Source organism: Podarcis filfolensis (genome assembly GCF_964270895.1).
Source record: "Podarcis filfolensis genome assembly, chromosome: 1".
Lineage (NCBI taxonomy): Eukaryota > Metazoa > Chordata > Lepidosauria > Squamata > Lacertidae > Podarcis > Podarcis filfolensis.
The window spans coordinates 58,923,262-58,944,151 of NC_139604.1; the positions used below are offsets into that span (position 1 = coordinate 58,923,262).

General features: G+C 42.0%; 1 protein-coding gene across 4 annotated transcripts in view; it reads left to right on the top strand.

Moving 5' to 3' along the window:
* The window catches only part of LOC310752084 (solute carrier family 9 member C1-like), a 59,293-nt gene that overhangs the window by 23,593 nt on the left and 14,810 nt on the right, over window positions 1-20,890 (top strand). For all 4 annotated transcript variants that reach the window (XM_083591807.1, XM_083591809.1, XM_083591806.1 and 1 more), the window contains exons 12-21: window positions 124-264; window positions 4,085-4,182; window positions 5,847-5,966; window positions 7,261-7,456; window positions 8,792-8,980; window positions 9,464-9,613; window positions 14,324-14,375; window positions 14,930-15,078; window positions 15,728-15,853; window positions 17,774-17,872. In XM_083591807.1, the coding sequence (XP_083447933.1) occupies window positions 124-264; window positions 4,085-4,182; window positions 5,847-5,966; window positions 7,261-7,456; window positions 8,792-8,980; window positions 9,464-9,613; window positions 14,324-14,375; window positions 14,930-15,078; window positions 15,728-15,853; window positions 17,774-17,872 (1,320 nt within the window). The remainder of the gene's footprint in view (window positions 1-123; window positions 265-4,084; window positions 4,183-5,846; window positions 5,967-7,260; window positions 7,457-8,791; window positions 8,981-9,463; window positions 9,614-14,323; window positions 14,376-14,929; window positions 15,079-15,727; window positions 15,854-17,773; window positions 17,873-20,890) is intronic.

The window sequence follows — 20,890 nt, forward strand, 5'->3', positions numbered from 1 at the left end:
ACTTCCATTGGATTGTGCCCAAAATGTTTAGATTCTTAAATTAATTTAATATAACCCTTGGTTTGATATTGAGATTTCAGTCAATGTATATTCTGTTTTTCTTATCCTCCCCCCCTTGTGCAGTTAGATTCAGAAGAAGTTGATCAACTGATCAAATCACTTAGATGTCCAGAATGTAATGCCAATGTTACATTTGAAGGAAGTTCTCAACAAATTGCTGACATAATGGAAGAAGCCAGATTGCGTCTTTTAACGGCACAAATAGTTCGTACTTTTAATTCTATTGGCCTTTTATTGATGTAATTTCAGGATTATAATTACTTAACAATATAATTGAGCATTTTATGGTGGTTCAGAACGAAAAGTCCCAATTCTATAGAACATTTGAATCTTAAAGTATATGTTTTACTGTGAATTCAAAATACATTGTCTCTAGTGTGGTCCATAGCTATTAAAAATACAATATTAGGTGTCCACATAATTAAGGTAGAGAGATCTTTTTATCTGTCTTTTATAACTACCACTTTATTCCTAGGAAATAGTTCATTGTTAATCTGAGAATTAGTTCTAATGTTGGGCATTTCCCCCCAAAAGTTTTATTGGAAGCCACTCTTTGCTGTAGGATGCCTAATCAGAATAATTTAGTGCGTTGACTACTCCGTACCTGCCTACCCCACATTTCTTACTTGTGATCAAACCAGTTAAAGCAGGGGTCCTCAAACTAAGGCCTGCGGGCCGGATTTAGCCCGCCAGGTTCCTTGACCCAGCCGCCCGGCAACTGCAGAACCCACCACTGTGTAACAGTGGCAGACTCCCTGACGAGGCAGGCAGCGCAAATATGGATGAGGTGGTGCGGCTCCGGGAGGCCCCCTGGCTTGGCACACCCGCATCCAGCGGTGCGGGCAAGGGACAGGGTGAACATGCAGAGAGGGCAGGCTGCGTGGCTCCGGGTGCTCTTATAGAGGCGCTGTGCTGTCTCTGCGTGCGAGCGCCTGGCTGGGTGGCATCTGCGGGGCTCCTGCCCACGCCTCCAATCACCAGTGTCGACGCTGCCCTGATTTCCTGATGTGCCCAAACTGGTGCAAGGCAGGTTCTTGGGCACCCACACCGCCGCCTGCACACCGAGGAGCCGTGCGCACCCCGCACCTCTGTGCAGTAAGTTGCACCTTGCCCAGCGGAGCTGGGTGGTAGCATGGGAGCGGGAGGAGATCCACGTGAGGAAAGGTCTGGATGATGCAGGATTGTCCCACATTTCAGTGTGGTTCCAATAAAGGCATGGCCCAGAAATGGGGATCCTAACTATGTCTACTCGGAAGTAAGTCCCATTGCTGAGTAAGTGCCTGTAGGATTGCAGCCCTCAAATTTTTAAAATGTATTTTTAATCTTTTGTTGGAAGCCGCCCAGAGTGGCAGGGGAAACTCTTTTCACATATTTTTTTTTTTTTGAAAGGGCAGTTTCATCTGCCTAGTGTGAGGTGTTCCTACCACTACTGCTCACTTTGCAAAGTTTTAAGTGCTGCAAATCCCACTGGGAGTGATATAACTTGATGTGCCATCACACTTTAAGAATTGCAGAGAAAAAGTGTGGGAGTGGCTATGTGTTTGCTATACAAATCCCCCTTTATGAGGTAGTGCTACAGCCCTTGAACCACAGTATAAGGAATCTGCAGGACACACATTCTGATAGGCACATGGATTGAGCAGGTGTGGATGAGATTAGTCCACTTTGGACTCTTGAGTTTGACAGAATCAATCCCCTTCTTTGTTTTCTTATGTAGCATGGCATCTTTATAAGTGGCACAATCCTAGAAAAATCTACTGAGGAGGTAGTCCCACAAGTCAAGTGCATAATGCTGCCTGAAAAATCAGTTGTCGCCTGAGATTATTACACTGTGTACTGCAGACCATTTTCAAACCAAAATGTAGTAGTGTTGTGTCTTATTACAGTGTTGTAAAATGCTTAGGCTGGATATTGGATTTTTCTGCATTGCTAAATCATACAATCAGCATTTCACATTTGAAGATAGGGACGTGGTTGTAACAGTCCCTTTCCAATATGAAGGATTGATGCCTGCACTCTGTCCACCTCACCCCACTCTATCGCACACACTGTTACATATCACTGAAAGTTTTTTCACCTGCTGTATAGTATCAGTTTGCCCACTCTGATTTAAAGTATAAGGTGTTGGGGTTTTTTTTTTTTTTTGCTTTTGCCAGTGATTAGTATCAGACTAGGATGGGGAGAAAGGATCAAACTGGGTGTCTTTGGGCCAGTCACTATCGTTCATCCTAACGTACCTCACAGGGGTGATGTGAGGATAAAAATGAGATGGTGTATGCCTCCTTTAGCTTTTGAAGGTGGAAAGGTAGAATCAGTGCTGTTTTTCTAGAAAAAAGAGTGCTGGAACTCACCACGAACGCCTCCCTTGAAAAAAAGCCCCGAGTGGAATATATATTTAATTACATAAATCCCAATCCTTCATCAGAGTCAAGAAAGGCTCAAGCTCTGGAAGGGTAACGATTACCTCCCACATTGAAATACTTTTGAAGTCTGTTTCTTGGATTAGAAATCTAGGAATGTTCTGTTCAAAGCATTGGTTGCAGCCAGAATGTACTTCAAGCCTTTGTGGAAGTTGTGGTTTAATAGAAGGGAGGGATCTCTGGACCTCCACGTGTTGGATTTCAGTTCCCAACATCATCCCTGACCATTGGCCACAGGTTCCCCACTCCTCCTATAGAAGTTCAGGCCCAAGCAGAACCTTGGACAGTTGCAAATGGCATTCAGGCTCACACATGTATGGCCAACTCAAATGTTGCTTCAGCGGTGGTTTAGAGTTCCCTGAGGCTTAAATAGGGATGCTGCTCAGAGTAATTAGCTCCACCATCACCCTGAAAAATGGCTTTTGTAATTAAATAAGTTTTTCTCAGTTGAGCTGGGAATTAGTTCTTCTGGTGCCATGGAGACTGACTCTGTTGCTGCTTTCAAGATGAAAGCATAAGGTTAGTGTTACATCTCAGGAGGTTCACATGTGCTGCGGAGTGAGAGTGGGATCACTGAGGATACATGCTGAGGACAATTTCTTCCCTCTACTCTGGCTCCTCAGAGTCTCTGGGCTCACTTGCTGAATGAGGTGAGTTTCAACCTGATATCATGACTAGGAAATCTTAGAAAATGTCTACTCTTCATCAGTGCTGGTACCAGAGGGGTGCAGAACAAGCACACATAAACTGCAACCAAATCATAAAATTAACAAGATATGCTAACAAACAAAGCAGCTAAAAACAACATCAGGATAATAATCACCTTACATAACCTACAAATAAGTAAGTCTTAACCTAGTGCCGAAATGATGACAGTTCACAGATAGAGTGCCGCCTCTATTCCCGCATCACCATAAAGTGAGCTTCCCTCAGTGATAGAAAATTGAGACTAGCATCGTCCAAAAATATTAGTACATGAATAGGGAGAGGTGCTTCTTTAGTTACAGACTAGTCTGAGAAATGCATAAACTGAAGACTCGTATCTGACAATGCATCAAGTGATGATCTGCATGTGGGAATAATGTTTTGTGCAGAATGCACAAAAGATATACATTTCCTACAATAAAGACGCAAAACTTTGGATTCCTGAGTATGCTAAAGCTATCCAATATTAGAAGCGCTGGGGAAGGCAGCTGTCTTTAAAAAAACAAAAAACAAACCAACAAACCACAGGTTTAGTTACAGGTAGATAGCCGTGTTGGTCTGCCATAGTCGAAACAAAATAAAAAATAAAAAAATTCCTTCCAGTAGCACCTTAGAGACCAACTAAGTTTGTTATTGGTATGAGCTTTCGTGTGCATGCATACTTCTTAGGTTTTGTTTTGTTTTTGGTTTAAACCACAGGTTGCATGTGGGGATAATGTGAAGCACTACATAAAGAACTTCCATGTAACCTCAGTGTTTTTAATAGAGCTAATTAACAGTTTAATTAGCATGCAGAGGCAGATAGATAGCTATGTTGTTCAGTAGGTAGATAATGCATGTTGCTGAAGAAAGCAACAGTTATTTCATTCAGTATATACATTATTTTTTTCAAAATATAGGCCAGTTATCAGAAGCAATACAACAGTGGAATGCTGAACCAAGATGCTGCCCAAACATTAATAGGTGCAGCAGAAAGCTATGTTGATATTGAAGGAAAGTAAGTGCTGTATTTTAAAGAAAGAAAAAGATAAGTGCTGTATGATTTTTAATGTTATTGTTACAGACATCCCACCAACCACCTGAATGAAGATCACACACTACTGATGGTTCATGGAACACAGTTTGGGAACCACTGGCCTTAGAACACAAGTTCATAACCTAATAATGCAATCTTAAGTACATAGGGAAACGTTTAGTGAGAATTGCCTGAGAGTCCAGTGGAAGTGCTTATCTGGTGTCTGGACTCAATAAAGAACTGGATGATGACTTGTAAACTGAAGCTCAACCCTGACAAGATGGAGGTCCGGTTAGCATTTCTATTAGAGCAACTGAGACAGAGTCCTGTGGTAATTGCCACACGTTGAACCAAGGACAGGACTGTGGTTATGACTGCCCACTTTGTAGCTCTTAGCCCACTTAGCACTCTGGCTTGCTGGGCCTGCACAGATTGATTGTTCTCTTTGGCTGTAACTGCATGTTTTGAGCCCTGGGTTGCAGGAGCCTTTGCCTTTGAGAATGCCTTCTGAGTACTGTCTGCAGCCTTTGGGGGTGGGCAATTTCATGTCAGGCAAGACATATTTGTACAAGCATTAAAAAAATATGCTCCAAACACCTGAAAAAAATGGAGGAGAGTAGTGGCACTAAAACATAGGTGGGGAACTTGTGAGTGGAGAGTTGCCTTAGTTGAGTTGCTTTAAAAGAGTGAAAACATATATTCGTTAACTAAAGCAGTCTAAAGCAGTCACTTGCCAAAATACCTTCAGCTGGCATGCAAAAAAAATGGGTCATCCAGCAATTCATTAATGGCATTTATGTGATCAACTAAGAGCAATGGAACCCTAATTCCTTTAGTCTCTGGTGAATCTCCTCGATACCTGATCAGCCCCACCCCCGGAATCTTCAACTGGGGGAAGCCAGCTCTCCCTTGTATCACATCCCTAAAATTCCCGTACACAGAGGGGAATTTGATCATCAGCTCACTAGAATTTGTCAACAGATTAGAAAGGTAGGACAAGAGCTGAGAATTGGGCCCGTCTCACCAGGATGGTTTCTTGGGAGCCTGGGACATTCCTTGTGAGGGAGATTCCTTGGTCCTAACTAGGGATGACAGAGAGATTTGATTGAGTTATAATTTCTGACCTGAACTTTCTGAAACACCACCGTCCTTCAAAATTGACACTTCTCCAAATATGCAGTATACTTTGGTCAAGTAATGTGTGCAAAAATACATAATGCTGTGGTTAAGTTTGCAAAAGAGTGTATATTAGGCAGAATTGATTGATTTCCCTTTTTGGTGTGAAATTGGGCTAGGTCCCTCTTTCAGGGATCCTATAGGCAACTGGCTGAACCTTGTGAAAACGGGATGCTGAACTGACCTTACGTTCGTATGGTCATTATTTTCCTTCTCCGCTGATTTTGTATCTTTCTGTTATTTAAAAGTGAAGTTTTGTAAGCAACCTTGAACATTTTTCCTGAAGAGCAGGCTTCTAAGGAAACATTCAGGATTGCATTGTTAATGGTTTTTTTTTTTGTGAAGCAGCTGTCTTGATATCTGTATTCTCAAATTCACTCTATGATAATGTAAGTTGAGATATGTTTAGGATCTTACTATTTTCTTACTATTAGCTTCTCTTCTCAATTACCTTGTCTTAAATATTTTAGGTTTATGAATATTCATGAAGTAAAGACCTATTGGGAAAGCAAAGGAGTGCTGGTAAAGTTGAAGAAATTGCTATCTGATTGGGTTTACAGCGTGAAAGAGGAAACATTTAAGGCACCAAAGTTAGTGTTTATTAATGTTTGCTAAAATATGGTTGATAGAAAAGGTAGTGTGCTTACACAGTAAAATTATACGGACATGCACACTCATTTGCTAAGATTAGTAATCAAAATATTGAGCATAGTTGTTGAGGTTTGCTGGGGTTTGGCCACAAGGAATCAAGTTTCCAGTTCTGTGGAGAGCTGACTTGGTCTAGAGGTGAGAAGTTCAGTTCCAGGCAGTTAATCAAGTCCCAAAATGACAAGCAGCGTTCTGAAGGACCAAAAGCAAGTAATAGCAAGTTCCAAAATCAGCAAGTAAGATCAGAGAGCTAAGGCTTGCAAATAATCAGTGCGAAAGTCAGCTGTGTGGGGAAGGGAGGAGTTGGCTTCTCCAGACATGATCCTGCCCAGAGAGGCACATTATTCAAAGTGAAGAGCAAGCTCTGAAGCTTGGATTTTATAAGGCAAGGGAGTGCTAAAGTCTGATGGTGGTGCTTATATTGTAACCCTGATTGTATTGTATTATATTGTAACCTTTGGATGCACAGTTCAGGTTGCAGGAATGCAGCCGTAGTGGCACAGGAGGTTAGGCTCGGGAGGTGGGGGCGGCATGGCTGAGTGCTGGGAGCCCTGAGTCTAGATTTCTCTTGACAGCGGTTCATATCCCTGTGTGTGCAGGTGGAGATCAGTATAGAGCTCAGTTGAGTCTTCTTTCCAGCCAGTGTTCTGGCCCAGTTCTGAGCATAGGAGCTGTCAGCATTCTCCGCTGACTCCCTACTCTTTAGTCAGGGAAAGGGGGCTGAGGCTGAGGAGACATTGATGACAGTGATGGGTAGAAGATTGGATGCAGAATTCTACTTTTGGCTTTGCCAGCATCATGTTTCTTTGGAGCAAGGTCAGTGTTGGCAAGAAAGAAAAGAATACAAGTGTGTTGTTGTACTGTTCTTCCTCTGATACCTCTGGATACCCCCTTGTTTGAGAAGTGAGTGAGTGTCTCAAACAGCCCATACAATTATGTATAGTTCTGTTGGGAAATCCCCCATTTCCAATGGGGAGGGGTGCCCAGTTTTAAGAAAGGAAGAGGAGCAGGACTCTTTTGCACACTTTTTCATTCTTATCATTTAGCTTCACAAGACTCCTTAGCACCTCTAGTTGTTGCTAGATTCCTGCCTGTCTATGGGTCTTATCATACATTTTTAAATAGTCTAATTACTCATGTATGGTATGAACAAGTAAATATAATGTAGTGGTCAGAATTTTCTAAATGATTTGGTAACTAATCAAAGCTCAAAATTTTATTCTCCTCCCTCCCCAGAAACAAGTTTTTAAGAATGTGCCACCATATGGTATTCATGGATGAATTTGAATATATAAGTACCATGATGACATTTTTGAACTGTGTCCCTATCGTTCTTCACTTTATACCAAAGTATTCTTCAACATTTATTCTAGAACTAAAAGTGTGCAACTACTATTATCTGGCTTTGTATATAATGGAAGCATTAATTAAGGTACTGGCTATTCAAAGTATTGCAATATTTGTATTAACTGTATTTTTAATTATTGACTTTGTTGTTGTTGTTGTTTAGTCGTTTAGTCGTGTCCGACTCTTCGTGACCCCATGGACCAGAGCACGCCAGGCACTTCTGTCTTCCACTGCCTCCCACAGTTTGGTCAGACTCATGCTTGTAGCTTCGACAACACTATCCAACCATCTCGTCCTCTGTCGTCCCCTTCTCCTTGTGCCCTCCATCTTTCCCAACATCAGGGTCTTTTCCAGGGAGTCTTCTCTTCTCATGAGGTGGCCAAAGTATTGGAGCCTCAGCTTCACTATCTGTCCTTCCAGTGGACATATAATCATTATTGACTTACATTTTTACAATATGGAATTTGAATTTACTTGACCAACTGTGTGAAACTGAAACTCTTGTGTCTTGGAAATATCACACCCTGCTCATTCTTTTTCTTCAGTTAATGTTCTGATTCTTGCTGTGGCTTAAAAGAAACAACTATAGTTGTGTTGACTGAGAGTTGATCCCGCTCCTCTCTTGATCACCTCCTGCAAGATCACAGAGATGTCTGTGTATGAGGAGACCTCCATATTGACAGTCCCTTTTCCCATACACTCGAGTTGTGTGCAAAGCTGCCTGTGAACATTATTGCAGTCAGTGGAGCTCACGCCCTCCCCATTAATTCTATTTGGTTAGGTTTATAGAATTGTGTTGTGTCTATGCTTTATGTTTGAAAACTTAGGAATAACTTTCCTCTGCTGTTGCCTCTACAGCAATTTAGAGAAGTATATAAAGGTTAATCGTAGACCTATTCTCCATGAATTTATTTAATCCCCTTTTAAGGTGGTCTAAGGTTGTGGCCATCTCAAAATCTTGTGGCAGTGAATACCGTACATTAATGTGGAGAGCACATCAGTGCTAGGTAAGACCAGAAGTCTACCATCCTGTTTCCCACAGTGGCCAACCTTGTGAACTTGTGCAGGGCCTGAAGCTACTAGGCTCTCCAATTGTTGCTTCCCACCAGTAACTGGTACTGGTACTGGTTTCCATTCACCTGGTTTGGAGAGATTTTTTTGAAGCCCTTGTATTCTCTGGGGGTTTCATTATGCTGAATAATTTGGCGTATTGCAAATTTGTCCACATCATGACTTATTCCATGTCTTTTGTGAACCAATTAAAAACACCAGTCCCCAATACAGAACGTTTTGAGGCTCCTCTTCTTACTACTAGTAGTTGTTTTTATTATGTAAGGTGCTTTGGGAGCCCTGTGAATTGAGGAGTAAAATGCTTAATACACACAATGTTTGATGTCAATTAAATATTTGTTTTAAACAGGCTTTTGCAATGGGGAGGACCTACATCTTTTACCACTGGAACCAGTTTGATCTTATAATCATAGTAGTGGGAGTTGTAGATGTCATGATTATTAACCTCTTTAAAACACTCAGTACAACGTATCATATGATTAATACTATCAGGATATTTCGGTTTATTCGTGTTTTAAGAATTCTGCGGCTCTTTAAGGTAAAAAAAATTGATCATTTTTTCAGTAATGTGTTATGCTTTGTTAGTAGAAAACTATATTTTCTTCTGTGGTTCAGGAATTGGGTATTTTTTTGGGTGGGGGGAGAACCTTCTGTTGACAGACAGCACTTCTAGAAAAAATGACATCGTTGGGAGGGGCTTTTCCTCAATTCCTATGAATGACTTCACTCAATTCCTAAGCTGCCTTGAGTCCATGTCAGGAAAAAAGGCAGGGTATAAATAAATATAATAATAATAATAATAATTCCCAGAGCAATCCTGCTTCACTAGAATGTAGCAGGCACTTGGCATGAGTTGTAGCCGAGTGTTTGTGACATTGTTTAAAAGCAGCTTATTGAATTTGTGGAATATATGGTCCTATGGTCCTGGCTGGGTAATGTTGAAGGAGCTGTAATGGTCTGGTATGACCATTAACTGTGCAATACATGATATATGTATATTTTAATACATTATGTATTTCAGCTTGTGATACCTAGAACGATTTATTTATTGGAGAAGCAAATAAACAGACAGCTCACTTTCCGGTATGATATCGCTAAAGGATATGTTCAAGGTGAAGAAGATACAAATTGTTTAATTGGACAGATTGCTGGCCATGAAAGAGTTTATCAAGTGAGTACATGACTTCACATTTTAAGCAGAAAATTACATCACTTGTGATACCATTCCTTAAAGCAGGGACGAGGAACCTGTGGAGCCAGATGGACTACAGCTTCCATCATACCTACCCATTGGCCATACTGACTGGGGTGGTGGAGTGCAACAATATCTGAAGAGCCACAGGTTCCCATTTTCTGATTTAAAGAGTCAATAATATATTTTGAGAAGAACTCTTCACAAGGGGATTACATGCTATTTTGTACTTGTAAAAAGCTCAGAGCACACGGAAGTAGTTCAGGCTAGTAGAATCTAAAAAAAATATGAATGTAACAAGATCAAGATAAGAGAACTGAACCTTAACGAAACAGCTTGGTTAATAATAATAATAATAATAATAATAATAATAATAATAATTTATTATTTGTACCCCGCCCATCTGGCTAGGTTTCCCCAGCCACTCTGGGCGGCTTCCAACAAAGATGAAAAATACACTAAAATGTCACATACTAAAAACTTCCCTGAACAGGGCTGCCTTCAGATGTCTTCTGAATGTCAGGTAGTTGTTTGTCGCTTTGACATCTGATGGGAGGGCGTTCCACAGGGCGGGCGCCACTAGCAAGAAGGCCCTCTGCCTGGTTCCCTGTAACTTGGCCTCTCGCAGTGAGGGAACCGCCAGAAGGCCCTCGGAGCTGGACCTCAGTGTCCGGGCAGAACGATGGGGGTGGAGACGCTCCTTCAGATATACTGGTCCGAGGCCGTTTAGGGCTTTAAAGGTCAGCACCAACACTTTGAATTGTGCTCGGAAACGTACTGGGAGCCAATGTAGGTCTTTCAAGACCGGTGTTATATGGTCTCGGCGGCCGCTCCCAGTCACCAGTCTAGCTGCCGCATTCTGGATTAGTTGTAGTTTCCGGGTCACCTTCAAAGGTAGCCCCACGTAGAGCGCATTGCAGTAGTCCAAGCGGGAGATAACCAGAGCATGCACCACTCTGGCGAGACAGTCTGCAGGCAGATAGGGTCTCAGCCTACGTACCAGATGGAGCTGGTAGACAGCTGCCCTGGATACAGATTTGACCTGTGCCTCCATGGACAGCTGTGAGTCCAAAATGACTCCCAGGCTGCGCACCTGGTCCTTCAGGGGCACAGTTACCCCATTCAGGACCAGGGAATCCTCCACACCTGCCCGCCTCCTGTCCCCCAAAAACAGTACTTCTGTCTTGTCAGGATTCAACCTCAATCTGTTAGCTGCCATCCATCCTCCAACCGCCTCCAGACACACAGGACCTTCACCGCCTTCACTGGTTCTGATTTAAAAGAGAGGTAGAGCTGGGTATCATCCGCATACTGATGAACACCCAGCCCAAACCTCCTGATGATCTCTCCCAGTGGCTGCATGTAAATGTTGAAAAGCATGGGGGAGAGGACAGAACCCTGAGGCACCCCACAAGTGAGAGCCCAGGGGTTTGAACACTCATCCCCCACCACCACTTTCTGAACACAGCCCAGGAGGAAGGAGTGGAACCACTGTATGACAGTGCCCCCAGCTCCCAGCCCCTCAAGACGGTCCAGAAGGATGTTATGGTCGATGGTATCAAACACCGCTGAGAGATCCAGCAGAACTAGGAAACAGCTCTCACCTTTGTCCCTAGCCCGCCGGAGATCATCAACCAAGGCAGTTTCAGTCCCATGATGAGGCCTGAATCCCGACTGGAAGGGATCCAAATGGTCCGCTTCTTCCAGGCGTGCCTGGAGTTGTTCAGCAACCACTTGCTCAATCACCTTGCCCAAGAATGGAAGATTTGAGACTGGGCGATAATTGGCCATCGTGGCCGCATCTAAAGATGGTTTTTTAAGAAGCGGTTTAATAACCGCCTCTTTCAGCGGGTCTGGGAAGGCTCCCTCACGGAGCCCATCGCCCAGTCCTTCCCGGCTAGCTTTTATAAGCCAGGATGGGCAAGGATCCAGGAGATAGGTGGTTGGCTTCACTCATCCAAGCAGCCTGTCCACATCCTCGGAGGTAACAGGTTGGAATTGATCCCACGCAACTTGACTAGACAGGACTCTAGCACTCTCCCGCCCTGGCCCTGCTCCCACGGTGGAGTCTACTTCTTCCCGAATCTTAGCAAAATCATTGCAGGAGATCATGTGGCCCGTACTGGGCCCAGATGTCGCAGGTGGTTCCGCTAAATTGTGAACCACCTGAAAAAGTCTCCTGCTGCTGTTTTCTGCAGATGCAATAGAGGCGGCGAAGAAAGTCTTCTTTGGCGTCGCTATCGCCACTTGGTAGGCTCGACGTTGAGCTCTAACCTGTGTCCGGTCAGATTCGGAATGAGTTATCCGCCACCGGCGCTCTAGCTGTCTCAACGATTGTTTCATTGCCCTCAGATCCGTGGAAAACCACGGGGCTGTCCGGGCTCCATGCAATCGGAGAGGGCGCTTCGGAGCCAAACAGTCAATAGCCCTGGTTAGCTCCACATTCCAGCGGGCCACCAGGGAATCGGCTGAAAGGCCATCAACATGGGATAAAGCATCCCCTACCACTCTCTGGAAACCATTTGGATCCATTAAGTGGCGGGGGCGGACCATCCGAATTGGTCCCACCTCCCTGCAGAGGGGATGGGTCGCAGAGAAGTCCAGTTGCACCAGGAAGTGATCTGACCATGGCACTTCTTTCGTTTCGCTTTTACTTAGTGTCAGATTACCAACATCCATAGAGGTAAACACCAGGTCCAAGGCATGTCCACGGCTATGGGTTGGGCCAGACTTATTCAGGGACAGCCCCATGGAGGCCATGCTTTCCACGAAGTCCCGAGCGGCCCCTTGTAAGGTCGTGTCGGCTTGGATGTTAAAATCCCCTAGGACAACCAAGCTAGGTGTCTCCAGGAGAACATCCGCCAAAACCTGAAGCAGCTCGGGCAGGGAATCCTTGGTGCAGCGGGGAGGTCGGTACACCAAAAGGAATCCTGTACTGCCCCTATTGCCCAACTTCCAGAACATGCACTCGGAAAACTGGGTCTTCCCAATAGGACGCCTGGTGCAAACTAATGACTTCCTAAAAATCACTGCAACCCCCCCCTCCCCGCCCACATGACCTGGGTTACTGTGCGTAAGAGAAACCTGTTGGACAAGCAGCGGCAAGGACAGGCCCATCTGCTTCATCCAACTAAGTCTCTGTCACACATGCCAGGTCAAGTCCTCCATCCATGATCAAGTCATGGATGGCAGTGGTCTTATGAATCATTGACCTGGCATTGCACATCAGCACCTTCAGGTCATGTGGGTATCCCTTGCTGATTCTAGTATCCATCCGGTCAGGACCAGACCCGGAGGCAGGGATAGTCCTCAGACAACGACTAAACCTGCCTCCTCTGTAATGACATGGTCTGGTCTTAGCGTAACTCCTCCTCCTACCCGTGATCACTGAGATCGGTTGTCCCAGTGCATCCCCCCCTGTGGAACATGCCCCAGCCATTTTGTTGGCTGGGATCTACTTCCCGGCAGCCCTGACCCCTCCCCTTAAGAACAAAATAACACCTTAAAAAAAAAATAAAAACCAATAAAACAATACAAACAAAAAACAGTAAAAATTACAAAAACATAAAATCAAACAAATTCCCAGGCCCAATAAACATCCATCCCACCCCCACCCCCCCTTACAAAAAATTCAAAAGAAATTTTTTAAAAACATTTTAAAAGCACTCTGCACCCCTCCAGCAGTAACAGCAACTGTCCTAGTGAGGCCAGTCAGGCCCCGCCCTGGGCCAGGTGGTAAGTGGCAGGAAGGAGCAGGGCCCCCAGACACTCACACAGGAGAGTCCTCCTGGGCAGCAGAGCGCAGCAGACCCTGTGAGGCTTCAGGCCCCGCCCTGGGCCAGGTGGTAAGCGGCAGGAAGGAGCAGGGCCCTCAGACACTCACACAGGAGAGTCCTCCTGGGCAGCAGAGCGCAGCAGTCCCTGTGAGGCTTCAGGCCCTGCCCTGGGCCAGATGGTGAGTGGCAGGAAGGAGCAGGGCCCTCAGACACTCACACAGGAGAGTCCTCCTGGGCAGCAGAGCGCAGCAGTCCTTATGAGGCTTCAGGCCCCGCCCCGGGCCAGGTAGATGGTAAGCAGCAAGAGCAGGGCCCTCAGACACTCACACAGGAGAGTCCTCCTGGGCAGCAGAGCGCAGCAGTCCCTGTAAGGCTTCAGGCCCTGCCCTGGGCCAGATGGTTTCCGTCAAGCAACCACATTAATTTTAAGTACCATTGGATGATGCCCTCTGAAGTAGTAGAGAGGACAGCCCCAAATAACGTGGACTGCTCAAAACTAAAGAAATGAATATCTTCCATTTAAATGCCCTTTTCCAAAGTTAAAGAAAAAATGGCTCCCTCCAATGGAACTCAGTTCAGATATAACACTTAGTTGTTAGGAAATGGGAATCATGCCACAGATTTCTCCCCTCCCCATATCTCACTGAAATGAACCAGCATTGCCTGGTGAGTATTGTAAACCATGGTTTGTATTCTAGCTGGAATCTGCTTTATAGTTGTCTTTATTTTAAGTGCTTTAAGCATTTAGGTTGTGGGCAAGAATAAAATCATACTTAAAAAATAAGTACAGAAATACATATGTACTATTAAAAATTAGTATAATTATTCATTAGTGGCTATAGATATGTAATTACCTTTCAAGGAAACTCGAGTTCTGCTTAACATATAAGGTGTATTTTCTCCCTTTTTACAGGAAATACATAGAATATTGGAAATGAACAAACAAGAGGCTATGAAAGAGTTAGGTAGGAATTTAATGAGGTATACAGTGGTGCCTCGGGTTACAGACGCTTCAGGTTACAGACTCTGCTAACCCAAAAATAGTACCTTGGGTTAAGAACTTTGCTTCAGGATGAAAACAGAAATCGTGCTCTGGCGGCGCAGCAGCAGCAGGAGGCCCCATTAGCTAAAGTGGTGCTTCAGGTTAAGAACAGTTTCAGGTTAAGAACAGACCTCCAGAACGAATTAAGTTCTTAACCTGAGGTACCACTGTACATACAAATTGTTCTGGGTAGTTCTTGAGAAATAATTTATACTTATTTAATTCCAATTTCCAAAAATTTTATAAAATTCTGAGGAAAATTTAAAGTCCTAAGATATTGTATTTATTATTAAGACTGCTCCTGCTCCTCTTGAATTCAGAAAACAGGCAGGGTTTTTTTGAAATGGGGTTACTTACAGCATAAGTAAACAGCAAAGGGGATCATTGTGGCAAACAGTATTTTCAGGCAAGAAATGTTTGATCCCAACTCAACTGAAAGAAAATTGTTTAGGTAACTAATATTTTAATTTATTTTAGGGTTAATGCAGCGTGATTATCCAGAGATTGTCACAGGCGTGAAAACCAAACAAGCAGTCCAAACAGTGCTAAACACAGCTTCTGAAACTCTAAAGTTTATGATATCGGGAGGAATTGTTGACAAAACTGAAGGTGCTGAACTGCATAAGGTAATTTTTAAAATCCACACTTATGTATATATCTGTGCCTAACTATAACTGTATCACCATATCTTTCATTAGTATATTAATGTCCTACTTTTTGACTAGAGTCTCCAAAGCAGCTAGGAAAACCCTCCTGGAGCACTGCTAAAACAGCCCCACTAGAGCAGGAGCTGCAACAAAAGTTCCTTTCCACAGTGCAGTTGCTATAAGTTGACTCTGTTGCAATTGGCATAGGACTGACTGTGTATACATGTGTATACAACTTACACGTATATTATGAGAAAGCAGAAAGTAGCAGTGAAAAACAAGTCAGGCAGAGTATACTTGTACGTTACAAAATACACAGTTGAGATCAAAATGGAGTCAGGGCTCAGGACTAGCATCCTTTCCCATCAGCTACATGACAAAGAAAAAAGACTGAGCTCTGAGCATGGAGGAGGTAGTAAGGATTATTTTCCCATTGTTATTTTTCTTGCTAGGGCAAGCAAAGGATGTGACCTCACAGAATGCCCTCTCTAGGAATTTACAGGGGGGAAATCCATGTGTCTTAACCCTTTGCTTACTTAGCAACACATGACGTTTTATTTTCGCTGCAATCATTTCCCACAGTTCTGGACTAGTTTCTGTAGATTGTAAGATTACTTTTCTTCTTTAGATGATTCTAATTAAAAAACAACAGCTTGCAACACTTCCATCTACAATTGCACCTCCTACTGCACAAGAACTTCTGCGTAATGTCATTTGGCTACAGAACGACAAAAAACAGGTAGAATACATTCAGGTAAGCATTGTCGTAAAACATATTTCTATGCTTAAAAATAGTCTGTGTCTTATTTATACAAGGCCCCAAGAATGTAGATCCTTCATTCCATGGGAGATTTCCGATCCTGCTCCACTCATCAGGAGCTATCTGGCCGACAGGCCAGCCAGCCTTGCATCCGTGCATTGAATTTGTCATCTGAATATGATCTATTATCTCAGAATCCAAGGCTCATCAGCCCACTCTTTTTACTCTTATTGCACAATTACTACTCCTTGATTTTGATGTGTAATATTTTTCATTTGTCCGATGCAGTCAGATTGTACACAGAGAGAGCTTATACATTCAGATTCAAAGGAATGTAATGCATCATTATGTGTGTCAACCAACATTTATTTCCAAAACCCATCCCTATTCATTGCTTTCTACAACCTCACCTCCCATCTTCTGAAAACTGCTGCTGCTTTAACAGAAAAAAAATCATTTTTTCTTCATTCTCACTTCCTGTGATACCTTGGCCTTACAAAGATAGAATATCTCCATGTGAGATGACCACTTTTTCTATTTTTCCCATTGGAATCTCCTACCCTGACCAGTGTGCTGGGAGCTCCTGTCCCCACCCATCTCTCATGAATGTATGATTTTCTTATTTACTCCCTATGTTTGACTATGTGTTTGGAACCCTGCCCTGGGATAAGGGGAGCTGTTTTTGAGGGGTGAATTTTGAATGGGTAACATGACACCCTTTTTTTTATAAGATATTTATTAGCATTTTCCATTTTTTACAGACAATAAAAAAGAAAAAATTAAAAAGAAAAAATAATTAAAAAATCACACAACGTTCAAAACTTATTTTTCAATCACATCTTTCACTGACCTCCTCATACCTCCCCTTCTTGTATTCCAGTTCAAATTGTTTATCCAGCAAATCCTTATCTCCCAGCATTGCAATTAAACCCCTTATTTTCTAACCATCCTCTTATATTATTGTATCTTAAACTCTTGATTATATACCAAGAAAAAAGGGACCATTTTTTCATAATCTTATTACCATTACAGCTAGAAACCAACATGACACCCTTCTCCAATGTCTCATCTTATCAAAATGACAATCTTCTGGTGATTTTTTTTGTTTTAAAATGCTTAGAATTTTTTATGCATATTTGTGTATACTGTCTAATTTGTCCCTGAGTTTTTCACTTATATAAATATGTCAGTATTTCTGTTTAACCTTTAATCAATGTGAACATTTTGTAGGCTTTGTATTTCAATTATCTATTTGTTATTTGACATTTTAATGAATAATGATGAATAGGATTTCAAGATGTCTAACTTTCTGAACCCAAATGTTGGTTAATTTTTCACTGCCTCAAACCAGATACTGTTGTCTCTCTCAAGTGTTATGTTTCCATTTCTCAAAAGATCTTTGTCGTAGATTTGCAAAGTTTTGATCAGTTTCCTATAGATTGGAAAACACAATGAATGACTAGTATTAATGACATTTACAAGTTATGCATTTTGAGACACACCATAAAACTACCATGCACATTTAAACTCTCTCTTTTACATTTATGTTACATAGTCAAAATACTTTTAAACATTTTATACTAAGATATAATAGATATCCAATCAGTATTCCATTTGTTTATTTAAAACTTTGTAAATAAATTGAATGTATATTTGCTGATTCTTCAGATATTATCTGCCCATTATCTTTCTGCCATATATCTATAAAACATCTTACACTGCAGTCTATTTATTATAAAATGTTGCTGTAAATAGTACTCCTTTGCTGTCCTCCCAAAGTAAGTTTTCAGAAATATCTTAAGAAATCTTAAAATATTTATGTCCCCTCATTTTGTTGGCATACTTAATAATGTACTGTGTGTCTTATGCTCTGTAATACTTTCTATACCATGTTCATTTATTTGCTATTTTCAGAGAAAAGCAAAAATTCTTTATTATGATTATGGAGATATGATATGTGAGGAAGGTGAATTACCACAAGGAATCCATTTAATTGTATCAGGAATGATAAAGGTAAATGATAGTTATAGACAAAATACCTGAGCAACATATATAACTGGCAAGAAAATAGGGACATCACAATGGTGGAGAATATTATACTAAATATAATTTGTAACTTTTTACTGCAAGTCTTTAGCACACTTTTCTTGACTTTAACTTTTTATAGGGATATATATGGTCATGACTTATTTTTTTTATCTGCTTATGCAGCTGTAACATAAATAGCACCTTTTTAACACTATCACCACCAACCTATAAACCTGTAAATGGATTATGTGGGGAAATCAATTGTCCACATCCACTTTTGCCTCGTGAGGGAAATTCCACACAGGTTGAAATATTCAAGTTGCTACATTCATATGAGTAAGATTTTCCTTTCACCTATTGCCCAAATATAAAGCTTTATATCCTTGCTGTCACCAACAGGGAAAGGGAGGAATTGCCAGGTAAATGCTCCTGTACATTTATTTGAGACTGTGAATGTCCCTTGCCCTCCAAGTGCTCCTCAGACATTATTTCTCTTGTTGGCTATGCGTAAAAAGTCCCAATTCTTAGGAGTCCTTTTGGACTATCTCAGTCACAAATCAGAAAAGGGGTTTTCCCTTTCTTTTCTCAGACGCATAAGAACCACAAGAAGAGCCTGCTGGATTAGGTTGACAGCACATCTAGTACAGCATCCTGTTCTCACAAATCCTGTGGGAAGCCAGCAAGCAGGATTTGAGCACAAGAGCACTCTCCCCTCCTGCAGTTTCCAGCAACTGGTGTACAGAAACATTGCTGCCCCCAGCTGCGAAGGCAGAGCATAGCCACCATGGCTCACCATGACTAGTAGCCATCAGTAGCCCTGTCCTCCATGAATTTGTCTCATTCTTTTTTAAAGCCAACCAGTTGGGTGGTTATCTCTGCCGCCTATGGGAGTGAGTTCCATAGTTTAGCTATGTACTGCATGGAGAAGTACTTCCTTTTATCTGTCCTGAGTCTTCCCACATTCAGCTTCATTGTATATCCACAAGTTCTCATGTTACGAAAGAGGGAGAAAAACTTTTCTCTATTCACTTTATCCATGGTTCTAGATTCAGGTAGGTAGCCATGTTGGTCTGACGCAGTAGAAATAGATAGATAGATAGATAGATAGTCAGTCCAGTAGCACCTAAGAGACCAACTAAGTTTGTTCTTGGTATGAGCTTTCGTGTGCATGCACACACACACGAAAACTCATACTAAGAACAAACTTAGTCTCTAAGACATTTTAAAAAATGTCTGGACATTTTAAAAAATATATATTTCCACTTTATTCATGCCATGCATAATTTTATAAGCCTCTTATCATGTCACCTCTTACTCTCAATTTCTCTAAACTAGACAGTCACGAATGTTGCATCCTTTCTTGGCATGGCAATTTGTAGTCGCTTGCATGAAAGGCCTCTTCTTTCCTCTCCTTTCCCTTTTCCAACTCCTATACTGGCAAGGACAAATTTTATTTTAATTTAAATGCAGCTGCTGTGCAAAAATGTTTCTCTGCAAATGAGCTGTTTATAAAATAAAAATACCACAAACTGGTGGAAAAAGGCAGGCTCCATCATTTCCTTTGGAGTGATGGAAACAAAATGAAAGTAGTAGATGTGGCAACAGAAGGCACTAAGCAAAATGTCACCACCACAGATGTAAAAAAAAGCCCATCCATACAATGTGGTTCAATGCATCCACAGTTGAATAATGTGCAATTTTATTTTGGATTTTATTCCCATATCAGATTATCTGCTGATTGGGAAAATCCAAATTTAGCAGGGGGGAAATGTGGAAACTTGGATGAGAAGGTTGGCTTGTGGCCATTGCAAAAAAATAAATAAATAATAAAATAAAAACACAAACAGCTTCAAATCTTAACTCTGATGTAGATGAACCCATTAACTGGCTACAGTGATCCATGCTCTTATCACCTACCTGAATTATTTAAAATTCATTTACGTTTTGGTTTCTTTGAGGAAACCATTTCCCCCCATACATTATGTGCCTTCTCATGCACTTCACTGAACATCAGGTCCTACTCTGCGTCCCTCTGCTAATTGAAGTTCGGCAGCTGGACACAATGAACAAAGCCTTTTCAGTTGTCCTGATTCTTTGCAATGAGCTCTGAGCAGCCATAGGATTGCTTCCTTATTTCCGGTATAGAGGTGTCCTTACAACAGTTGTATGAATTTAGACAGAGACGAGCCCAATATCAATTTTGCCTGATCATCCCTCTTTCTCCAGTTTTTGCCCCAATTCTCATGATATGTTTTATATTGCTCCCCGTCCCAGCCCCTACAAGCTTCACAGATGCCTCTGGCCTCTTCTGAGCTTGAACAGATACTTCATGTTGTAATTCAGCCTTTTACCTAGTGGCTTTCTCAGCTGTCCCTTCCTGTTGCTCCTGTTAATAAAATCAGTCATATAGGAATAGAAATAGCTTTGAATAGGATTTTTAAAAACTGTTCAAATCCCCAGAATACTGAAGCTGCTATGTTTCCAATTCCAAAACTCATGTATTTTTGGAAACATCCAGTGATGTCTGCCTGCTTGCACAATGGCACTTCCAGTTTCTGTGTTTCCCCTCCCCACTCCTGGTCATCCCGAAAATCTGTACCAGAGTGTCCCACAGTTCTCTGAAGCAGATTTTGGGAGCATACGGGGAAAGAGAGAAGCGAGTGGGTGCCTTGCATGAGTGACTGTCCACTTGCATCATGTTGGATCTCACTCTTAGTAAATATAATTTTTCAAAAATATCAAAAACTATTTTGACATATAAACAGCAGAAGAGTCAATATGGAGCTTAACATCCTGTTATATTTCAAAGTATCTTTTATTGTAGCTGAACAATGGTCAGAATTGTTCCCTCGTCTTTGTATGCTAATTTAAGTATACCACAGTGATCGACATATGTTTATTGCATGAAAAAGTGGAACACGTGCGCGCACACAACTTATATTAAATCTTCACAGGCTTTTCTTTTTTGCTTTCCTCTCCTAATTGTCATAATGTCTTGGCTTA